Source organism: Pelobates fuscus, chromosome 8, assembly GCF_036172605.1.
Source record: "Pelobates fuscus isolate aPelFus1 chromosome 8, aPelFus1.pri, whole genome shotgun sequence".
Taxonomy (NCBI): Eukaryota; Metazoa; Chordata; class Amphibia; order Anura; family Pelobatidae; genus Pelobates; species Pelobates fuscus.
The window spans coordinates 50153442-50178694 of NC_086324.1; the positions used below are offsets into that span (position 1 = coordinate 50153442).

A 25253-nucleotide genomic window follows, 5' to 3' on the forward strand; every position below is an offset into this window, starting at 1 on the left:
AAATAACTGATCCCAGTTTTACTCTTGTCAAACAAAACCAACAATAACATTTTACATAGTAAACTTGACATTTTTATAGAAAACACAAATTGGTCCAGGGCCACTTTTTCCCCATCCCTGTGGTGGAGATTACTATCTACAGCCAACTATCTTGCCTACGTACCAAGTATCTAGGATATGTAGTAAGGAGAGAGATGTTCCTCAAATTTGAAAGATATTTCCATTAAAATGGTGTCCAGGCAGCACAAATTGACCTGGGGATGAAGATTATGGAAGACCTGCTCTTGACAGTATGGCTGTAAATAGTACTGCAGGGTTGGACCCTTCATCATTTTTTTGGGATTTGAAGAATGAATACAATAAATGTAAAACTTTTGCCGAAATTGCTCTATTTATTACTGACATAACTCTAAACCCATCTCTTTAGAAAAGCTTATGGCCTCCCAGAGTAACCTCTACCTCCCATACCTGTCTCTTGCTCTCTCCTAAAGGGCATCACTCTACTCTCTCCTTCAGCTCTGCTTCACTCCCACCTTATTTGATTGATATTTCCTATCCTAATGTGTTTTATACCCCACCTCCTATAGACTGTAAGCTCGTTTGAGCAGGGTCCTCTTTAACCCATCGTTCCTGTAAGTTTTCTTGTAATTGTCCTATTTATAGTTAAATCCCCCCTCTCATAATATTGTAAAGCACTACAGAATCTGTTGTGTATTGCTATATAAATGGCAATAATTATACTAAAAATAATAAGTATGGTTCAGACATTTTAACAACAGTTACGTCTCCATTAGAAGCCTTAAATTGCAGTCCTTTTTTTCACCTATCTACCTGTCTATGTGATGAAATCTGCCTTGGTTAAGTTCGTCATTTTTACATACTGGTTAGATTCAGTGAATACCTGATGTTTGGTGCACATTGAACTTGGCTCTGTTGGTCTAAAATGTACAATTTGATTGTCGGCTCCTTACCAATCATTACATAAATCTGAAGTGTTTAGTGTACAACATGCACTAGAAGTGTATGTGATTATAACAGGCTTATATATACACACAATAGAAACCAAACTTAGATAATTGGTTTTGAAAAGAGCAGGAAGACAAACGCTCAAGCTTTGAGATACTTTCATAAACTAGTTAAAAGGGATACATTTGAACCATTCCAGTAATACACATTCCAGCTCATGCAACTGAAAATGCATTTAAACTTACGGAATGCAACATAATTAATGTAATCCTTTGATGTTGTTCATATTATGTGTCTTGGATAATTGAAGACACATAATAGCTGATTGCTTGTTTATCACCACTAATTAACCCTCTATATTTAGCATTTTTCTTCATTGTATGGGAGCTAAATAGTTTGTATGCTAATTGCCGCGGTGAGTATTTGCCTCTTCCAATTGAACACTTTTTTAAATTAGATAGTTTCTATAATAATCCAAGCGAGACATGATCAGCAAGCAAAGCTAAATGTTGGAATGAAACAACAGGACATACTGTACATAAATAAACTGAAAACAAGTGCGGCGAACACTCTACAAACAACAAACAATGTTTCACTGTGTGTCTTACTGGCACACTACACGCTTCAATCCAAGTTTTGCTTTCATGTTCCTACACTCAACTGGAGAATGGCAACATTGGAAGAGCTGCCTTGGGTACTGAAGAGGTGTAAGCATAGGTCAAAATTAAGTTATTTTCCAGAAAAGGAAAGGACAACAGTCTTCATAAAAACCAGGGCCTAACATGGTAGCAAATTGCGAAACCCCCGATAGACAAAAATAGACGTTTAGCAGAAACAAATAATCACCTGATATAGAGGTTGTACAATCCCCTAAATGAAGACAATGAGCCTAATTTAAAATGTTAGGAGATTAGTGTATTGAAAAGCCAGCAGAGATCTAAAGGTAGATGGTTTGAATTGTTATTGAGTGATAAGTTAAGTGCGTACAATAAAGGAGCAAGTAGAAATAGGTGAGGATGCGGAGGTAGAAAAAAAATCTATTAACATTTTGTCAGGTTTACGAAGGACACTATAAATCAAAGTATTTTGTTTTTAGAGAAGGAAGATTCGGTGATTGTATGCGATTGAATAAGTGAATATGGTTAGTTTGGGGTGTATGTTTGGATTGTAAATTTGACCAGGGGAATGGTTAAATGATAAATAGGACAAGGCTTGGAGAGGGTGTTTGTATGTGTTGTATGTTTATGAGGTTGTGTGTGTGTGGGTGATGTTGTGATGTATTGTATGTGTTTAGGAGGATAGGGGCTGTAGTGTGTATTTGGAAGGTATACAAACTATGGGACGTATTAGTGAGGATATAGGCTTTTGGGTATATTTGGGTGGTATGTGGACTATAGGATGTGTTTGGGAAGAGAAAGGCTATTGGTGTTTAGGGGGATAGTGACTATAGGGTTTTTTGGGGTGCTAGGGGCTGTAGTGTGTGTTTGGAGGGGACATTAGGGTTGACGTGTGCATGTTTGTTGGAGGAGACAGGGGAAGTTCTGTGGATTAGGGGGGAAATAGGGACTGGAATATGGGAGGGAGGTATGTAAAAAAGAAATATACAATTAAAAGTATATTCCCCCTGCATCTTGCTTACCTTGGGCCACAGAGAGGGAGATAACACTAAGCTCTTTAGGTCAAATGGGTGCATCATCCAGCCTACACCTTCCGGCAGGTGAATATCGCTTGTATTGTTACTTCCAGCTGTGCACTGTCATGGTAACCTGTAGTAACACTCACATGAGCAATAAATGTGGTCTGTGCCCTTTAGAAGTAATAAAACGGGATGGCTGGTGAGAGAAATCCAGCTCTGTACACAAGCAGGTTGTCCATTGACAAAGAAAAGTAATTGAACGGGTCCCTGAGGTTGGTGGGTACACTTTTGGGCTACTGGCAGTTTTGGATTGCCCTAACTCATCCTAAAAAAGCTGAATCACTATCCGGGCTAGGGGCTGCCCAAAGAGCGCTCTCGGAGAGATGCAAGCCCAGCAAAGAATCCCTGGAACTGTGAGTCGGCCTCACAGTCACAGAGTCCGTGTCAGCCAATAGGAGAAAGGCTACCAAATCAAATTCAAATCAAATAGGAGAAAGGCTACCAAATCGGTTTGCGCCCTTTCTCCAGATTGGCTGACGGAATGCCTCATCTCCCCAAGGACTGATTGGCGCGATTTGGTTTGCGCCCTTTCTCCGGATTGGCTGTTGCTTGGTTTAGGTGCGAAGTTTGAATTCACCAGACTAAACCAAGCAACGTTGTGGAACTAATTTCGGGGATGTACAGAGCCTCGAGCCCAGACTTTGGACGATGATTTCTTGGGCTCTGTACATCCGATAGCCCCGCTCCAGGGATGTATGTTTCATGTGTGTGCCCCCATTCCCTTCCTGGGGCACTGATCCCCTAAGTGTTCCCCATATATGTAATGTGTTCTACTGCTTGTAATTGTTATGCAGTTGGTTTCTCCCAGAGCGGGAGAGGGTTATCTGTAAACCATCCCCCTCCAGCCTGGGATTGTACTGAACAGGAAGGAGACGCCCTGCGGGGGTCTGTGCTTAAAAGCTGTGTATACCAATAAAGGATTGTCAGTGTTGTACCTCCAGAACCTGTCCAGTTGCTGGGGGGAAATGGGTCTCCTGATATTCTAAAGTGGTTCAAAGAAAGCGGCCAAAGGAAGTGAATTAGCGGAGGTAACTGGTCGGGTTACCCGTGGTCTGCTACAGACACATTTATGCTCCTCCAGCTATTAAAGGAACACTATAGTGTTAGAAATACAAAACTGTATTCTTAACACTATAGTGTCCCTCTATTTTCATCCTTTTTTAACTTACCTGATTCCAGAATCAAGGTACCTCGGCGCTGGATTGGGATCATGACATCACTGTGATCCTGAAATCAAATGCACATGTGGGTTTTTCAAGGTGCTGGACATCCTCATGCAAAGCGTCAGGATGTCCAGCTTCATTTCATGGAGTTTAACTACTGGAAATGCAGTGGACAGCCACTAGAGGCAGTGTTAGCACTGCAATATAAACTTTGCAGTTTTTCTAAAGGGAACAAGGACACTGCACTCAGACTACTTCAATGAAATGAAATAGTCTGGGTGTATATATCGTCCCTTTAATCAGAACACACAAAATATACAGATTGGTATATGCAGTGCTAATGCTACCTTTGGCACTTTATATGCATGTGGTTTCGAGTTCCATTAGACCCTATATTAAACTGGCCCTGGTAGGGTACAATGCATATGTATGTACTAGATTAGGCGGTTTCTGCCCTGTAGTGTTTATAATTTCAGAATATTGTAGAATAAGTTGCCAAAAAACAACACATTTAAAAATAAATCAAATAAAGAATAAAAAAAATCATAATATATATATATATATATATATATATAAATAATATAAATATATTACGATTTGTGAACTCAAATTAATTATTAAGATTTATCCATAATGCCATTTTATTTAAAATCCCATTGTTTACAGATCGCTATGCTATTTCTTTTTCCCGGTCAAGCGTCAAACAGGCATTGGGCACAGAGAGCGTTATTCAGATGGCCCGTGTCGTCTCACCAACTGAAGTGGAGCCACAGATTGATGTATTAAACAAAGGACACCATCAAAGGAATTTGTAACCCTGTATTACTTCCATCTCACCTCACAGGAGAATTAGTTTTTTCATGAACACAAGGCGCTATTATAATGGACGAGCACAGAGCTGCTTTTCTTTCATCATAAAAACGCGTTTACATACAATTCATGCAAGAGAGCTGTATAATGTCCGGAATGAGAACAGCCTAAAAAAACAGGCCTAATGGGAGCGATCAAAAGCTAAATCATCTGGTCAGCTTTTATTTTAAATAAATCATTCAACAATGCCAGTTCTGCTTGTCAAGTGAAAATATTAAGGACGAGAAAAACACAGATTAAACTTTTTTCTTCAAATCATGATTTAGCAAAACTTTCGGTGGTTTATCGACCATATAAACAAGTGACGCCCTTTTAAAAAAAAAAAAAACCTGAAAGGCGCACAGATCTATCTATTTCGTATGCTGCTCACTTGTGTGGAACTCAAAGACACAAAAAGATACTTTATTCAATGAAATGGAAACATCCGCTTAACTCTTTCAGTGCCATCACATTCCATTTTTATTTAATTCACTCGAACAAGCAGCTCGATCGTGTATTTTTTTTTTCATTTATAATTTCCGGTTTCTAAAAAAAATATATATATAAAAAATGTTTGTATGCATTTATATAAAATAAAAAAAAAAACAATAATTACTGCTAGAATGTTTTATCAAAATCCCCATTCTGGTCTCGAAATCCTTTTTGCTTTGCTGACTTGTGCAATTGACAAAGAGAACCAGTATCATTTGAATATCAGATCCGTAAGGGCACTCCATACCCGAAATTAAAGCAAATTCACTCTGTACGAGAAATAAAGCAACCCTGGACGATTGTTTCGGCCTTCTTTGGGACTCATCAGCAAGGTGTAGCCTATATCCTCTAGGCCAGGGGTAGGCAACCTTTTAGCAGCACTGTGCCGATATAGGATTTTGATGTCCCGTAGCGTGCCGGTCCTATTTTTTTTTAATCGAGGTATGTATGCTGCCGTATCCTGCTTGTGTTATTTTTACTGTAATTGCTTTGTATCGTTGTATTTGTGCGTATATGCAGGGCTGTCTTTAATATTGACTGGACCCTGGGCAAAGCATTTGTTTGGGGACCCCTGGACCCTGTCCCCCCTCCCCAGGCGTGCAATCACGTCCTCCACCTCAACGCAGTGGCGGACCTAAAGTAGAGAGGTGCAAGAATTTTTTGGGGCCTCCCTGTTGCACGAGTGATTAAAAGGTAGATCCCCATCTGTCGTGCAACACCAGTAATGCATTGACAGCTGGGGCTCTACCATTTACCCATGTTTCCAGGTCTTAGCACTAAGCGTTTTTTGTGTGTTTGAATGTAAACAGGTTTTTGTATGGAATATGTTTGTATGTGGTGTTGGCGTGACTGCAAGCATGTATTTGTGTAGTGTTGGTTTTTGAATGCAGGGGTGTATTTACATATAATTTTGGTGTGTAACACAGACATGTGTTTGTACGTAGTGTTGAAATTTGAATGTAGGGGTGTATTTGTGTGTAGTGTTAGTGTGTGAATGCTGAGATGTATGCACATATACACGCACACAGAGATATATACACACTGAAACACACACACAGACATACTGACACACACACGCAGACATACTGACACAGATTTACTGACACACACAGACATACTAACACACACACACACAGACATGCTGACACACACACACACAGATATACTGACACACAAACATACTGACACATACACAGATATACTGACACACAAACATACTGACACATACACAGATATACTGACACACAGATATACTGACACACACACACAGACAGACACACACAGACATACTAACACACACACTGACAGACATACTGACACAGACATACACACATACAGATATACTGACACACACAAAAATTACACTTTTAAACCCATCCTCCAGTTTCCTACCTTTCCTGCTGGTGGCTGAAGGTGTTGGGAGTTGAGGTCTGGCTCTCTCGGCCAGCCCCCCTCCACTCTGCCTACTCTTCTTTCCCGCACGCTCCTCTCTTTGTGGGATGAAGTGATGCACGGCCGTCACTTCCTCCCAGCCTGTTGCCAAAAAGCAAGGGGCCCACTCGCGCTGTTAAAGCGCCTCAGTGCGCCACCGGGACCCTGCTGACAGAAGCCCACCGGGTCGCCCTTTGTGCACGGGCCACCCGGTGGGCCTCCTTAGTGTGCGGATTACCGGCCGGGGGTTAGAAATAGTTGAGGCTAGCGGGGCTCACGGTGCAGCTGCCTAGTTTGCCCCACGTTAAAGACGGCCCTGCGTATATTAGCTATTATATTGTATATGTTCATGAGTAGTTTATGGTATTGTGTATGATACATATGAATGTGAGTTGTGTATGGGGGCTGCTTGTGGAATTGTGTGAATGGATATGTCACATTGTGTGTTTGGTAGTATGTGTGGGGGCTGTTTGAGGTATTGCATGTGAGAGACTGCATGTGGGGTTGTGTGCATGTATGTGGATTGTTAGTGGTGTTGTGCAGATTATGAGTATGTTTGTGTGTGGGCTGCCCGTACTATTTGTATGAGGGATTACACAGGAATGCAGGATTCTGCATTCCTGTGTATATCTAGCAGTCTGGGTGGCTTCCCTGGGTTCCAGTGGGGACCAGACCGGCCAGGTACATGTCAAGGACAGGAGCTGCAACAGCAACTGCGAGCTGCTCTACTACAGTGTGGATTCCTATTCACAAGTGCTGTGAGGAAGTGATCTGAGATCACTTCCTCTACGTGCTGCAGTGCATAAATTGAGGATTGTCCTTTACCACCTTTTCGAATTAGCAGATATCTAAAGTTTCACTGGGACTCCTGATAGGCCAGAGCCTGTTTGTCTCTAGCAGCCTTGAGTGCCGTGGAAAGACACCTCGAGTGCCGTGCATGGCACTAGTGCCGTAGGTTGCCTACCTCTGCTCTAGGCACAATAGCATAGTATGTTGAAGAGAATCCCAAAATAGGTTTATTAATGTGTAACAGTATTATAAGAAGGGTTGTAAATGACAGTGTACTGGTGTTATCACCAATAATCTCTAGGCACAGGAACCTGGTTCTTTTTTTTTTTTTTTTTTTAAAACATTTCCGCTTAGTTTTACAAAAATGGGGCTCTCCCTGGCACCCAGGAGTGTTTGTTTACAATTCCAGTAGTTTATCTGTAAGTTTAGGTTTGTGTTGCAGGCTTTTCTTATTTGCAGCCAAGATGCTGTGAGAATACTCATGTATGTTTTGTCGGCCACCCGGGCCATGTGTTTTGCAGTCTGCCGTATTTTTTTTAAGAAGTTGTTGAATTTTCACTTTGTGGGGTGAGGTCTTAAAATGTTAGAAAACAAAATTTTATTCACACTAAGTTTTATTTTTCATAGAATAAGTAGCAGTAAAAGAGCTTTTTTTTCCCATCAGTCTTCTGAAAGGACAGGCCGCATTTATCTTCAGATAATAACTAGGTACGAATTAGTTCCAAGGCTGGTTATATAAAGACTCCAAAATCATGCAAAAATAATTTATTAAAAGGAAGGAAGGGAAATCTTACTGTCACTAATCTTATGTAAAATTTATAGTTTTTCCATTTAGATAGTGACAATGCAACAGCTGAAAGTAACAAGTTCTCATTATATGATTACGTGAAGAACCTTACATTAGGGATATGCATGGGCAAATAATTTGGTTGGGAAATTCAGTTAGTAAAAAAAATTGTCTGCTTCGGCACTTCCGAACGTCGTCACTTTGGACACTCGTAAACATCTGAATGGCATAAAATTTGTACGAATGTTCATTCGGAACGAAACAAATTGCACATCTACTTTATATATCCTATATAATAATTATCTATGGATGTTTGTCCAATGCAGTAGAGACTGCGGAAGACTGCATGGGACAAACATCCCATGCCAGGCGGCGAAGGAGCAAAGTACTTGCTGTGCTCTTGCAGCACAGCTCACTTGCACATCTTTCAGGGTCCGCTGGCAGCCGCGATGTGATGTGTACAGGATATAATTTCATTGCACAAGCATCCGAATGGCATAAAATTCGTACGAATGTACATTCGGAACGAAAAGAATCGCACATGTCTACCTTATATGCAAACATTGCATCCTAAGAGGCTAGGACAGGGGTAGGCACCTTTGGCACGTTAGACATTTTGGACTACAACTCCCATAATTTTTTTTTTTACAGCCGTAATGCTGACAAAGCATCAGGGGAGGCGAAACCCACAACATTTGAAGTGCCAAAGGTTGCCTACCCATGAGCAAGGACTAACAACCTAGAATCTTGAGGAGAGACTACTATGAAGCAGAGGTTTGAGATACCCATTAAATGGTAACAGGTCTGCTTTATACTTAAAATGGATTTAGAAGCAGATTTTCCTTTTGTTCCTCCTCTGCATCTGACTCCTACAAAGGAGCTATGCTTTCGAGAAAGATTAGACCTCAACGTCAGCAAATGGTTCTCTTCTTGTGGATTTCTGAAATTGTGACAAAACGTAAGCAGCACAACTTCCTCATACAGATTGGACTGTTGACTGGCTCACCAGCTTGAGCCTAAATGAAGCAGCTTAAATACGCACTAGGTGCTATAGCCCCTTTAGCCCGCTAGTGGTTATGTCGCTAGGAGTTCCCAGCACTTTCCACTAGTTATCTCAAATAATTTATGAATATTCCCCAACCTCTCTTCTGACGTGATGGCTACTAGGATCTGAGGACATTAGGAACCAAGGCATGAAGAGGATATAGTTTAATGACTGAACTTTCTTTTCACATTAATCTCTTGTTGTTAGATGTCGAAAATGGGCTCTTCAGAGAGCCTAAGTGGAGTATCCAGTCATGAATATGCAAACTCCTGCAAGCAGCAAGGGAAACCTACAGATTCCCTAAGAATCAGCCCCTATGACATCACCCACTGCCAGTTTAACCCCTTAAGGACACAACTTCAGAAATAAAAGGGAATCGTGACAGAATATTTCCGTCATGTGTCCTTAAGGAGTTAAAAGACAAGACAAAGAAAAAACACCACACAAAAACAGTCTGTCACAGGACATCTTATAACGCCTGTGGGACATGTGAAGCTAACTTGTACCTAGTAACTTGTAAGGGATAGATGTTGCGTGTCCATTCATAAGACTGGGTGCAAAACCCTGTCAGGAAGGAGTAAACCTGTGCGGTGAATTCTCAATTGCCCACTCCCACAGTTCCCTTCACATAAATCACATCATTCCAGTGCTGTCAAGCAGGAGAGGAATGGATGAAGAGACAGCTCTCAGATAAGAGACTTCAATCTTTCATAGATATTTATAATTCCCATCTGAAATAAAAAAAAGTCACAGGCCAGTCGCAGTGCTCATTCAAGTCCCTTAACAGAGTAGTGACTGTATCAGTACAACAGAATAGGTGTCCATGATTGTATGTCATCTCTCTGGAACACCAAATCGTTCTACATATTCCCTGAAGAAGTCCGACATCCAATAGGACGAAACGCGTTGGATATTACAGAACTTCTTATGTACTTATATTTGTTTTTATTTACTTTTATTTGAATGCTGTATCTTCTCCCTGACTCTGGATTGTGGATACTCGACTATCACCACCAGGAGTTCCATATGTTTATGGAGAGATGCCTTTTTTATGCTGCTAATTTGTAAGTGCAATGAATAAATGTGAATTTATATATTTCTAAACATACTTCACTATATTGCATTTTTTACATCCACATATATCGTGTCGGAGGACATCTTTGCTCATCACACTACCCCTGAGAGGGTGAAAGGCCTGAATAATCGTTTGTTTGTGAGTGCATTTCTAATCTCACTTTAAACACTACTTATATTTACTTTTTTACGCTATGAAAGTTTTTTCAATTTTCACACAGATTCCATTCAAGGAAATTTGACCTATATCAGGTTGTCCTTTTGTATTCTATCTATTATACGTATTCTGGGTGGTTTCCACTTTTGTCTATTTGTTCTACATATAAGCCTTAATTTGCTTCTAAGTAGCATCAGCTTTTGATACACCGCTAACACTGACAAATTGTCCACTCTTCTCCATATCAGAATGCTTTACAATTTATGGAGTTTGCCTCTGACAACACTGTTGTAAAAGGCACATTCCACGATAGCACACAATTATAGTTTTGCAAGCAACAAATTGAGAACAAACAAAATAACTAATAACTACAACTTATACTCATTTAAATGTAATAAAATTAAACCTCACTAGTAACTGTCCTCATGCCAAAGTGTTTTCTGAAGAGAAGAAAAAAAATATATACGTAGTTTCCATAATAAACATTTTAATCTCTGCTCATTAAGTCAGGTCTATCGATTTATACTCTGTGAGAACATTGTATTTGATACAGTCTAGTGTTTATTGTTGTATGTTATGGACGTTACACTTGAATTTCAAAAAGTTAAAACATATAAAAGTGGTTAAGGGAAAACAATGTATTAACAATTGATAAATGCATATGAATGTTTCTTTTTATCATACCATATATTAGGGTACAATGGTAGTGTTAATGCCAAGAGAGCATCATGGAAATTTAGTTTAAAAAAAAAAAATTATACTATGCTTTTTACAAACAACATGTGCTGCTGCTTAAAAATATCAGGGGGGAGAGATCCTGCTTTTTTGAATAAAGAAAAGTCCAATGATTTTGTGACACGTCAGTTTTCATTTTCTATTGTAATCTCATTTGGAGGATGCTTAGAGAAGAAAAATCAAAAAAGAAAAAAGAAAAAGAAAAAACGAAACAACAACAACCCAGAAGAACATATATAAATGATGCAAATACACCACAGAAATCACAGATCAAATTTTCATCAATAAGAACATAAAAGGTACAGATCTGAACTCTCCCTATATGAAATAATTTACACACAGATGTCACCTATACCACCATCTAAAATAATCACTAAATACATTTCTTTGAAATAAACAAGCAATAATATTTTGCATGATCAAATATCAAAAACAGATCCAAAGTAGTGTGTTTTTGTTCTCCCCTCCTCCCATTTTCTTGATTTAGAATGTAACCGTTCAGAAACTTTATTTTTAGTTTTTTGTTTGTTTTTTTTTAATACTTTTTTTACTGAAGTGCAATCAACAAAGCTTATCTGGTAGAACAACTGCATAAAGAAACCACTGGTCAAAAAAAAGACAATGGAATAGGGGAGGCGCTTAAGTCACAAAACCGTATTTTTTTTTCTTTTGCACAGTTTCCAAGTAAAACAAGAGGCAGCATAAAACTTGTGCCAGGTTATTCACAATGCAAATATTTATGCAGACGATGCGACACTTTGTTTGTAAACGGCATGGTATGCGTTTCTCAGTAAGACGTAAGGAAAGCAGGATTCTAGCAAATCCATAGTCAGGAATGGTGACTCTTGCACGATCTGTTGCAAAACAAAAACACAAAGAATGCTTAAATAATTTCAATACAACTAGATTTCTATTAGTCTTGTTACTGTATCACAATTAAATCTGAGCACATATTAACATGTCATCAGGGCGTAATGTTCACTAGCCCTGATATCATGCAACAATGAGCAGTAAAGAAGAATTACAATAAACAAACACTTTCGCCAATTGAGAAATGTATTTATGTATTTTCGTAGTGCTATGACAATGTTGCAAGTTATATTTTAGCAAAAAAAAAATGTATTGATAATTATTCTAATTATTGAACAAAGAAATGTGTTTTTCTATGATATAAAAAAATACTAAAAATGTTCATAAATTATACCAATATTCCAAAAAAGCAGGTTAATGTCAATAACAAAACCCAATTATTGAATATACAGAGTTCACTTTTATTCTTTTAAATCAATATGTACCCATTATAATCACGAGTGCTATTATCAGCTAACATGAATGTTTTTTAGATTAACTGGAGTATGAATGATGGGAAACAAAGTTAGTGAAATGAAAGCGTGCCTGCAAACCAAAACAAAATCACGCAGAAAGGAAATCAAAGTCGTCAATGCCTTGTTAAATTAAACTAATTTCCATATTTTTCAGTTAAACTCACCATGTCTAGCAGCAAATAAACAGATTCTCTGTTCCGTGTAGTAGTTTTATCGGTCTCTTGGCCAATTTTCAGTAAGCTAGATGATGCAAGCTGGAAAAAAAAAAAAAAAAAAACGACCACAAGTTATTAAATACCTAATCATGCTTGTATTTAACATACATCGTAACAAGAACAAAAAAGAAAAAAAACAATTACATTTGGGTTATTTGCTTACTACTTGATGGGTCAGTGAAATTTATTTCGTTCCTTATTAAAAAAAAACAGCTTAATGCTGAAAATACAGATCACTCGCAATGACAAACACAGATTCCAAAGATTCACCTTAGCTCAGCGTACAATAACTCTGCTCAGTCTACACAACCGATTCAATAGACCAACTTCTATGGTAATCACACCATTGAACATTTAAAATCCCCTATAAATCCTATCCCTATTGTTTCCATGTGATGCTCAATTTTCTATATATTTACAACAAAGGTGTAACAAACGACACTGCAATCCAGTTCAGTCCAGGCACACTGAAAATGACAGGAGATAAAGGAACTCTCATTTCTCCTGTTCTTTGTATGCTTTCTCTATGCAGACTGCCAGGTGCCAAGGACAGAACGTATAAGAATGATTGACAGGGAACTAAGATAAAGGTACATAGTTGCAGAATAGAGTACTGGATTTGTCCATTTTATTTTTTCACACCTGACAAATACTTGTTTAATATTTGAGACAAGTAAATATAATAATAATAAAAAAAAAAAGCTTGTGAAGTGTAAGTTCCCCTTTGAATAACTGGAACTGGAAGAAGTATTTTGGTTTTATTGTCTGGTGAGTGTCAAATTGTATCAGCATCTATCCAACACTTTTAGCCTTTCATTATCATCAAATGTTCTACAGCAGAAGTATTAAAAAAAACAAAAAAAAAAAAAAAAAAAACTATATATCTACACACACACACACTTTTTATTAAATTGCTTAAAGATTGTTTGACATCAGGACGACTCTACACACTATTACACTATTACACTATTGCTGAAACAAGAAGCTGTAGTTATGATGGTGTTTAAGAGTACACCATGATGTGCCATTTAAGGTGAAAGAAAATGTTAATGGACTTTTCAACTATATTCACTTGTCAAGACATGGACAGAACATAGATATTATGATAACACTTTACTATTAATATGAGCATAGATTCAGAGTGCAAAGAGCCTTATATGCAGGTCAACAGGATACCACCTGAATACTTAAGATGATTAAAGAGAGTTACATACTCAGTGACATAATAGTAATGTATCAGTTAGATACAAGGCTATTCCATCCCGAATACAGAAGATCGTAATTTCCATAATAAGTACATACAGCCAAGAATTCTTTAAGACGATCTTCAATGCTCCCTTTGTGAATTGTGAACAGCGCTGCAGCAATCTGGTTGATCGCTTTTGCCAGGCAATGAATGTTGTTGCAATGACCTAAAAATCAAAAGATAATGATTACATAATTAAACTTGGTTATTTTGTAGTAAATTAGAAGAGACACAAAAAAAATCCACAAAACCAGAAACGATGGTTCTGCACATAAACCGTATTAACAGAGATGAGGACATAGATTACGACCATCATTTTCCAAAGCACAATTCACTTCCTCTTAAACCTAGATTGTACGCTCACAAGTAATCTTCCTATATAAATATGCTGTGAATGCTAGAGTTTAAGTTCACAGCAGGGTCGTCCATTGTTCTGCATATAACTCAAATTGTACGGCACTGTGTAATATGGAAGTACTTTATAAATATGAAACCATAGCATTGATTAATGAATGAGAATTCCCAACAGGATTAGTTTAAGGATTGAATTCGCTAAAAATGGCAGGGAACATCACGTCCTATCCAATGCCAACCACAGTTAGACATGACAAAAAAAAAATATATAAAATTAATTCATGGCTTTTTCCTGTAAACCTCCCACACGAAATACAGACTAAGCTGTACCTATAAGACATCTAACAGACTACATCGTGTAAGTGTTTGTCTAAAGTGCTTTACACACACGCACAGCCATTTAGTTGTGTATGTTTGTTTGAGACAGCAGTGTTGATGTATAATAAATATGTGAAGGTAATAATTTCAGGATCACTCATATGATCTTTACGGACTCCTGAGAAAGTCACACGTGTTTGTGCTGAAATGTTAAGGGGTATTTGTGGTGCACGTGTCCAGCCATCTGAGGCTGTGTAGGATTGTTATATGCAGCTCTTTGCTTTGTTACTTACTAAATTATAGCCTCTATCATTTGTATGTTATTATTTATAAAGCGCCAACAAGTTCCATAGCGCTATACAATGGGTGGACTAACATTCATGTAACCAGATGGGTTGGACACACAGGAACAGAGGGATTGAGGGTCCTGCTCAATGAACTTACATGCTAGAGGGAGTGGGGTATAGTGGCACAAAAGGGAAGGGTAACGTAGAAAAGTAGGTTGCTAGGATAGTATTCATTAAGGGCCTAGTGTTTTGTTTTGATGACAGTTGAAGGAGAGGAATCAGGCTGCAGAAAGGGAAAGCTGTTCACAGTTTAATTGATATGCTTTACTAAAGAAGTTTTCAAAGATTTTTTTGAAGGAGTGGAGACTGGGTGAAAGTCTAACGGAGAGGGGAAGGGTGTAGGAACATTGCAGCCCTAGAGAAGTCTTTAAGGTGAGCAATCAGAGGTAGGAGTATGAAAGAGGTTAGACGTAGGTCTCAAGCACAGCGGAGGGGCCTAGATGGGACATATTTGTGTATTAGTGAGGATACGTAGGTAGAATGGATGGTAGCACCATTGATTTAGAGGAAAACAGACAAGGGAGTAGCAACACTTGAGGGAGGGAAGACCAGAAGTTCTGTTTGGATAGGTTCAGTTTAAGGAAATGAGCAGCCATAGACACGAGTCAAGAGGGGTAGCGAGAAATCAGGGGATGACCGATAAAGTGATAGAAATGATACAGGAAGCGGAAGGAGCTGATGAGTTTACTAAGGGAGGCAGTGTAGATTGAGTGGTGTAATGTTATAATAATTATCTATTGGTTGTATATGTGACTGTACAATAAAGTGATTGATTATAAATTTTGGTGTGCATCCTTTGGTATCTAGATTGATTTCTTGGCATTATATGGGATGCCTCAAGGCTAGCACTTTTTTTTATAATTTACCTGTACAACCTTTACCATTTTCTTGATTACCAAAATTACTACCCACATAAATTTCCAAGAGTTTGGGTTTATTAAATTATACCTTCAATTGCAGGACTGTACTGTGACATCACATTGCTGGCCAGAGTTGGCAGAGAAACTGCCACGAACACCATCAGAAGGCAGGCAATTTTGTATTCTTCTTCAGGACTGATTGTTTCTGTAGAATAAAAAATGCATTAGAGCAAGACCATTAGTCCTACTTCTGGTGAGAGAGTTTTAATGCCTTCAAAACGAACATTGTATAGATAATGGAAATTTACTCAATCCTTCGTGGTGGAATCCTGGATGCAATAATGGATCAGCCCCAGTACCAAAAGGGACCAAATATCAAATTCAAATGTAGAAAATGATCCAGGCACTCCAAGATATTCCAAGAAGTAGGCAATTTTATTGGACCCAAGCACCAAAAATCAAAGTTTCGCCCCCTTAGGGCCTTTATCAAGCACTTAGGCTTGATAAAGGCCCTAAGGGGTCGAAACTTTGTTTTTTGTTGCTTGGGTCCAATAAAATTGCCTATTTCTTGGAATATCTTGGAGTACCTGGATCATTTTCTACATTTGATTCAGAACGAACTTTGCCAGAACTGTTCCAAAAAGATGTTTCAACCACCTTTAGCTCATGGGGTTAAATTCCAAGGCTATAGTATATTAGAACCATAATAAAACCATTCTAAAAATACTGTAACATATCCTTTACTAGATATACACTAAGGAGCCATAAAAGTAATCATATACTCACTGGGTTTACTTGGCAAAAAGCCGCTAGATATTAATTTCAAAGTGCACCACATGGCTGCTACAGCATGCAAATGTCTTTCCGGGGGGGCGGGGGAAGCACGTCCAGTCATCCTTAATGCAAAAGGGCAATAAAGTCAACAGATGTTCATAGAACATCTGTGACTGCCAGGTGAAGCAACTAACGTCAGGCTTGTTTTGACTTTAGCAGTAGTTTGAGTTTTAGACAAAACTATAATGCTGTTAGCTCCTTCCATTCAAACAATATGTACTTTGCAAAATAAAGCATAGCCCTTAAAGCCACATAAACTCCATTTCACATAAGCAAGGTATTTAACCATTTTCATACATCTATTTTGTCACATACACTGTATATGACACACATTTTATATTAAATGGTCTGTGCAGTGACCCTGTCAGTTTAACCCTGTAATTGTAATTATTGCAGTTCTTGATAAACTACAATATTTACATTGCAGGGTTAACTCCACTTCTAATGGCTCCACTAGAGGTGCTTCTGGGTCGTTAGGAGAGCACTATAGTGCCAAGAATACAACTTTGTATTTCAAGCACTAAAGTTTCCCTTTAAAATACGGTCTGAAATATTGCAAGATGTCAGGAGATGCCATATTACCAAACTTGTTACATCCCCTTGAAAAATAAAGTGTTGAAGCAACTACAATGACTTGAGATCTGTAAACACATTTTGTAGAATTCTTTAACAGTGAAAATAAATAATTTTCTTCAAAATTCTACAGCACTATATTTTACCATAATGGCATAAACAAAAAACAAAACATACCTGATTTTTGAGATGACAATGCCACAACTAAGGCAGGGTCTATTTCACATGGCAATCCAGCTGCAGATGACAGTTCATACACATTCATTGCAACCTAATAGAATTAATGAGAAAGACAACACAAGTATTTTTTTTCTCTTGATCCACTACCAGATCCATTCAGTATTAAAATAACCATCACCTCTGCCACAACTACCTTAATGAATACATATAGTGCAGATTGGAGAACAGACAAATCCCTTGATAGAATCAGAAAATTATAATAATTATAAAAATACTGAGCGCCAAAGTAGGGAATTTGTAATGGCACTGCTTTCATCCTAACTCTTACATAGACAGATATACACTTACACCTCGGAATCTACAGGAAATCCTGGAAAGTGTAACTACCACACAGGTGATGCGAGACCGTAGGATTTTGAGTGCACGTACCACGCAATAGAATGAATACCTTCCGTACTACATAAAAACTAGTTCCAAAATAACTTTGAATGCAGAGTCACTGAAATTACATTCTGAGCGTATCAGACCACCATTTGTAATGGATACTTTATTAAAGGTGTTGTTGGATGTTGAAAATTCCTCTGCACTTGTCTAAAAGTGATCTACAAGAATTATGAAATTGCTGGTCTGTATACAACTCATTACCTTCATGTCAGTCTCCCTTGGAATGTGATCTTTGAAGTCTTCAACAGAACTTACAAGAAAAGGAATGTGGTAAGATAAGACCTATAAAGAAAGGGGAAATGGTTTCATTGAAATGCTTTTACTATATCAAGTCAAACATGTTTTGTACTATACATTTGAGTAATAATTCATACAGATATAAGAAAATTAGCAGGTTACCCAGGGAACAGTTCATATGGGGAGCAAAACATGTTAAAGGACAACAATAGACACTCAGACCACTTCATCTCAATGAAGTCCTGTAGATATAGCAACATTTTTAGGCTTTTGCAGGGTAAACCGCTTTAGTGGCTGTCTTCCTGACAGCTGCTATAGCAGCTCCCACTGAATAACCAAATGAGACAATCAAATGCTGCTCATAAAAAGCATTTGATTGGCATAGTACAGTATCATCATTCTCATACTGAATAGTTTTAATAAATAATTTGGGGGCAGCCTTCATCCGCTTACATTTAAGCTTATTTTTTAGTTCTTTAAATAGACCAACACTATTTGACTACACAGTAATGTGATTTACATTGTTTCCTCCCTACATTATTTTATATTTACAGATTACACAGCCTTTGCTTGAATTACTTTTGTGGATTATTACCACTCAAAGACGTTTGGACTATTGATGGACAATTTGCGTAGTGTATAGCTCAGATTTCAATAGCCAAATGGTGGAGATCTTCATACTATTTTTAGATCATGAGATACAGTATATACTGGCTAATATCCCATTATAATGGCAAATTAATACTATATAAAGTAGGACAACTAGACATCCAATTGGTAAACAACCCAAAAAGTTAATCTAGATTTTCTCAGAGTGAATACTGATGGATATATCCACTCAAATGCAACCACCCACTCCCCCAAATAAAAAAAAATAAAAAAAAAAAAAAAAAAATAACCTACTTGAAACATTTAATACACCAAATAAAGTACAACATATCTTACATCTCTTAGGGATTCTTGTGCAAGCGAGCGAAATGACAAAATAACTCCAATTATAGTCATCCGCTTTAAGACGCTGTCAACAGCTGCAGAATAGGAAGAAAAATAAAAAAACAGCATTCATATAGGAATACAAAAGTGCATATATGGGTATCAAAAAGAGTGCATATGCATATCAATTTTCTTTTCTGAGGTACGGTGGTGGAGATCAAGGATGGAGCACACAGAATGAATAAGCTGCAAAGGATAATTTCCATCCCCAGGCTGTGTAAACAGAAGGTATTTCAGTTCCTGTGAAGCCACTAGAATACTCCACTCTCTAAAGCAATGTCAGGCATTTTCAGGGAACTCAAATGCAATACCACTCTCCAGTGGGCAATATATTTGCAGAAATAAAAAGTTTCCAGTACTGCAGATTGAAGATCTACCACAATGCCAGAGATGCTGCATAGCATCAGCTATTTAAGTAGACAATGCAGAATAAAAGGTTTGCAAATAGAAAGAATCTCTTACACGACAGTCTTTTGAAAAGTGCCGCCATCTGCTCTGGTTTATCGAAACTCGTCCTCATTTGCGTTAAAACCTCAACATTTTCCACCACCAGTTTCTAAAAGGAAATAAATACAATTATGCCACAGAAAACGTGTATTGTATACATCTGACTGAAGGTTTATAACGGTATCCCTTCCAAATTTTATGTAATATCAGTCTATGCAGTCAGGAGAACCTACTTGCCCCTCATGATAAATACTCAACAGCATTATAAGTATTTGTAGTTTTCCATTCACTTTGCAGTGCTCCATGAACCCAAATGTGGAAGAAATGTATTATAATTTAATGCATGAGTTCTGCACTCTGGTATAACTATAGTGGATCATTATTACCGGTACTTAATATATTGGGCACACCTGACACCCGAAAGTGACAGTCTAGTAAATATAAAAGCACAAAACACAAATTATACATAATAAATAACTTTTTAAAGAAAAAAAACATTTTGGAGAAGGTAATTTTATGTAGTGTGCTTCATGGATGCTTTTCAAAAATAGATAAGGGCAAATGAATAAGAAAGAGAACACATCTTGGCAGTTTAACAGAATGTAAAAACAAGTGAAAAGGGGGCATTTATTCCACTTCAACTGAAAGACAAGCTCTGTAAATTAAAGGCTTGCAACAGGCGGAATGAGGACTAGGTACAATATTGACAGGGTAATGGTCTCATTAAACCCAGAATGACAGCACCTTGGCTGAGGCTCTTCTATAACAATGCACTAATATCTAGCCTTCATTTAGAATCTGCTCCCATAAAAGAACAGAGGGATTGTTTCAGGCATTAAATAACATTTAATGCCATGCACTACTTGAATTCAAACAAGAATGGAAAAATTCTCAACCTTGCATTACAAATAGGGAAAATGGCACTTTTTTATTTTTAAATTAGAAAAGTAGAACCAAATACTCGTACCCCAAGTGTAAGGAGGAGAGGTGTCCAGTTGAATAGAACACTCTCTTCTCTATATGGAGCGAGTATATATGAAGCAACCCATATTAACAATATACGTAAATAATTTCTTAAAATATAACCTTTAATAAATCATTAAAACTCAGTATCAAAAATGTAGGTTAAGTAGAAAAAATATAAATAATAATCTAAAAAAGGCTGTAATCAACAGGCCATTGATATGTTACTGAAAAGGCTAAATAGCCTCAGTCTAGTTGCAGCCACGGTGGTTATAGGTTGAGGAAAAAATTATTATTATTGTTATAAATTGATCAAAACATAAACATAAACACAATCCTCATAACCCAAATTCGCCACCCTGGAGGTAAAAAACCAAAACCAAATACAAGTTTAAACCTCCTAGTGTGTGCTGCAAAAAATGTCACAGCAGCTAGGACACCTAAGCAATAGTCTGTAAATTGCGTTAACACATAGGGCTAGATAGTGACTAGGAGAAATCCTGATCGAAACTTCAAAGTCCCTAGATAGTTTACGATGAGTTTAGTTAGCTAAGTGTCCCTGCTGCCGGTGATAAAGAGACTGCAATCTGGTTCAATTCAATTGTTCGAGAGTACACTGGAGAGTTAATTCAAAGAAACATCCTGTCGGTCCCTAGTTTCAAACTCCATAAATAGACTACGATAATTTATGAACAGGCGTCCCTTTGCTAGAAAGTATACTGGAGAGTATTATCAAAAAAACTTCTGTCGGTCCCTAGTTTCAAGCTCCATTTCTAGCTACGATAAAACATTAATAAATAATCAGGCGTCCCGACGCGCGTTTCGCCAATACTTGGCTCGTCCCCAGGATTTCTCCTAGTCACTATCTAGCCCTATGTGTTAACGCAATTTACAGACTATTGCTTAGGTGTCCTAGCTGCTGTGACATTTTTTGCAGCACACACTAGGAGGTTTAAACTTGTATTTGGTTTTGGTTTTTTACCTCCAGGGTGGCGAATTTGGGTTATGAGGATTGTGTTTATGTTTTGATCAATTTATAACAATAATAATTTTTTCCTCAACCTATAACCACCGTGGCTGCAACTAGACTGAGGCTATTTAGCCTTTTCAGTAACATATCAATGGCCTGTTGATTACAGCCTTTTTTAGATTATTATTTATATTTTTTCTACTTAACCTACATTTTTTATACTGAGTTTTAATGATTTATTAAAGGTTATATTTTAAGAAATTATTTACGTATATTGTTAATATGGGTTGCTTCATATATACTCGCTCCATATAGAGAAGAGAGAGTGTTCTATTCAACTGGACACCTCTCCTCCTTACACTTGGGGTACGAGTATTTGGTTCTACTTTTCTAATTTAACACTTTATAGGGGTTAACCCCCATTTATCGTTAGCAACCTGACACTGTCTCTCTACCTGTGTCTCTTTTTCATTTTTATTTTTAAAGTTGCACAGTCACTTCTCAGGAATTATTCCCAATTAATTTTATATTTACTTACACTTATTTGCACATCATTTTCAGTTTATGAAAAGTTAGCAATAAGCAGTTTTTGTTTATTTTATTTGGACTGGATCACATGCAAGCAATGACAGACATCATGCCTTTTAATGCATCTCATGTGCAAATGTGTTTACAGTTTATTAGACTGGTAAATTAAGTTAATGTAAACAAAAGGCATGAGCTACAAAAAAGTAAACACCATACATTTTGAAAAATAGTTACATGCATGGTACAGTATAAATATATATTAAAGGGATCCTGTAGTGCCAGAAAAACAAACACGTTTTCCTTGCATTATAGGGTAATAGGTCCCCCTTCAGCCCCTTACCTGAATTCAGCGCGCATTAGACCACCCCATAGGTAAGCATTATTCAATGCTTTCCTATGGGGAAAATCTGACGCTGGAGATCCGTGAGGACGTCCAGCGTCAAATAACAGACCAAAAGGCCGTTTGGATTCTGGAAGCGCCTCCAGTGGCTGTCTGGTAGACAGCCACGGAGGGCAGACTGAGAGCAGCAAAGGAAAAATTGCAGTTCTCTGGACCTGGTATGTTGTACATTGCAACACTAAGTGCAAAAGGCTCACATCACTCAGACTACTTCAATTAGCTTAAGTAGTCTGGGTGCCTACAGTATCACTAAGGGACAGATGTAGAATTATAAATACTAGCCATAACTCCAGAAAATAAATCATTTAATATAAAATACACAGGGAAAAACATCAGCATGGGTTTCTGGAGACATTCCTCAACTACTGATAGTTATTCCTGAATGTCTTGATGGCAAAGTCCTATAATACACACTTTGCTATATAAGAAATAGACACACTTTAGTCTCTTTGGAAACATCGCCAACATATGACATTTTTGAAATGAGTGTATATTACCTTTAGTTCAGCCACTTGGGAAGAAATATGCCACATGAGACTTTCACTAAGAAACTTCATGCCATATGGTCCCAGGAGCTCTGAAAGTGCTCTCATCTCTGCATGATAATAGAGAAAGTCAAATTTTAATTTTAATGAACCAGCTAAAACACAACAGGTATGCAAAACATCACAAAAAAAAGAATAAAATAAAAAAAATTATCCAATAGTGCATAGTTCGATATAACATTAAAGCAGCTTTTAGCAGTCTAAACTATATATTTCTGCTCAAGGTGTCAATTTAACTCGGTCAATTACTTTGATAGAATTTTCTATAACACAAACTTGCACAAGTTGTAAAATTGATCATACAGACAGTGTTAGGCCAGAGTACAATTGTAGGGGGACATGATATTTGAATAAAAGGAAAATTATATAGATATCAAGAGGTTTGCCGGCATTGGAGGGAGCCACAGAAGTTCCAGTATTTGACAGCATAGGAAGAAGCAGAGAGAATTCAGAGACTCTCCAGGGCAGACCAGAACAGAAGATGCATAGCTTTGATGATTAAAGGTTTTGCTTTTTTATTTTTCAAATTGTGCTTACCAGATATGTCAGAATATTCCTCAGCATTAAATGTTAGTTCGTTCTCTGTGGGTAGGTTAACAAAGGCTTTCATTGCTGGGAAATAAGCTATATGGCCATTGCTAACTTGCCTTAGTAGTGTTTCCAAATACCTAGAGGAAAAACCAAAACACGTAAATCTTGTCAGTCACAACCATAATGCAGACCATACCAACAGTGGGCAAATTAAAGGAAATGCAGAAACAGAACACGTTGACTGGAAAGGCGGCATAAATGTCAGGGAAGACTTAAACACTCCAGACATCATAACCATTTATGTTCCTTGCACTGATCATAGCGAGGGAAGCCCCCTGTTTATTGTGACCCTTGATACTATTAATTACTGCTGCAAGAATTTGATAGAAGCACTGCAGTTATAGCACTGCCCTTTCCTCTCCCAGAGACATCAGATCCTGTATAGTGTGTAATTACATGGCAAGTTGAGAGCATACAGCACTCAAGTAAATTGTACAGGCCGCTTTAAAGCTTCATATGAGAAGGCATGTGCAGGGATAAGTACGTTCATTCAATATAAAAAAATGAGTGAACCAAAAAGTCAACAGGACATGACTATTCACCGCTATTCACCTGCAGAATAGTTGAATTCATTATTTTAATGAAAATATGCATTTAACCACGCATTGAGAATCACACATTAATATTTCCAAAAATAGTGTATGGTGGGCAACAGCCTGTGGACTGAACTTTAAAAGGAAGGAAAGATGACCAGCCTGCAACCCTCATTTGTAGTCATTAAATCTGGGTACTATTCCCACAATCACTGGAATCTATCATCAAGTAGGATTTACATTTATTTAACATGGTTTAAGAGGCTATCGCGGCAAGTACTCACCAATTAGTGTATAAACTGGTGATTGTTGGCTCTCCATGGCTGTCCAAATGCTGAGTTTGCTGAAGCAGAACATTGTTGAAAACCCTCGTAATGTCAATCTGCACATAGTTTTCTATTGACTGGAGTACAGTCATGTAGGCTCTTACACTCGTTAATAGCTCTGAGGGTTTTGCAATCTCTTGTGTGGCTTGATTGTACATGGTCATGCCAACAATGGACCTGTCAGCAAAGAAAGATTTTATTAAAGCATAACACAAAACAAGATTAGATCAAAATTACCAGTTCTATAAAAGAATGTAAAGCTGCACAGAAGAATGGAAATGTTTTGCTGAAAAATAAATGGGTAGCAGACATTTTACTGAAGGTGCCCTGAGCCAACACGAATATTTTAGTCACCCGGGAGAGAAATGTTCATGTGGATCTTGTATAAAAAACATCTTATGAACCAGTAGTCTCTGGGTATCGTAACTCATACTAAATTATAAAATACATAGGTCATATGAATAAATCTTTTCATACACATTGCACAAGGCTAAAACTGTCCCCGTGTGATAATCAATTAACTTTATTTGTATATTAAAAACGTAACAAATTATATTAAAATCCTGTTCAGTCCTGCCACATACTGCAATGGAAGAGGAGAAACAAAATCTTTCTTTCCCTCCTGTGTGTTGACTGAACGGTGCAAAAGGGCAGCATTTATTTTAATATTTAAAGGGATGAGAAGAGTGCTCAGTCCCAGGATAGATGTTAATACAGTATGGAGTTCTAAATTTAAATCTTTCCGAATTTACGAACATGTTTAACCACAAAAAAATTCTGTGAAGTGACGGTTCCCCTTTAATAAGATTTATATAGGCCATAAGAGTAGAAAAGCAGCAA

General features: G+C 37.7%; 1 protein-coding gene across 4 annotated transcripts in view; it reads right to left on the reverse strand.

Annotated features, from left to right (window-relative positions):
* Window positions 1–10916: 10916 nt before the first annotated feature.
* Window positions 10917–25253, reverse strand: part of NCKAP1 (NCK associated protein 1) — a 69583-nt gene continuing 55246 nt past the window's right edge. For all 4 annotated transcript variants that reach the window (XM_063429803.1, XM_063429802.1, XM_063429801.1 and 1 more), the window contains 11 exons: window positions 24372–24590; window positions 23501–23631; window positions 22916–23013; window positions 19573–19666; window positions 19063–19145; window positions 18082–18162; window positions 17434–17527; window positions 15938–16054; window positions 14027–14136; window positions 12674–12763; window positions 10917–12038 (listed from right to left, as the gene is read on the reverse strand). In XM_063429803.1, the coding sequence (XP_063285873.1) occupies window positions 11922–12038; window positions 12674–12763; window positions 14027–14136; window positions 15938–16054; window positions 17434–17527; window positions 18082–18162; window positions 19063–19145; window positions 19573–19666; window positions 22916–23013; window positions 23501–23631; window positions 24372–24590 (1234 nt within the window). In that variant the 3' untranslated portion in view covers window positions 10917–11921. The remainder of the gene's footprint in view (window positions 12039–12673; window positions 12764–14026; window positions 14137–15937; window positions 16055–17433; window positions 17528–18081; window positions 18163–19062; window positions 19146–19572; window positions 19667–22915; window positions 23014–23500; window positions 23632–24371; window positions 24591–25253) is intronic.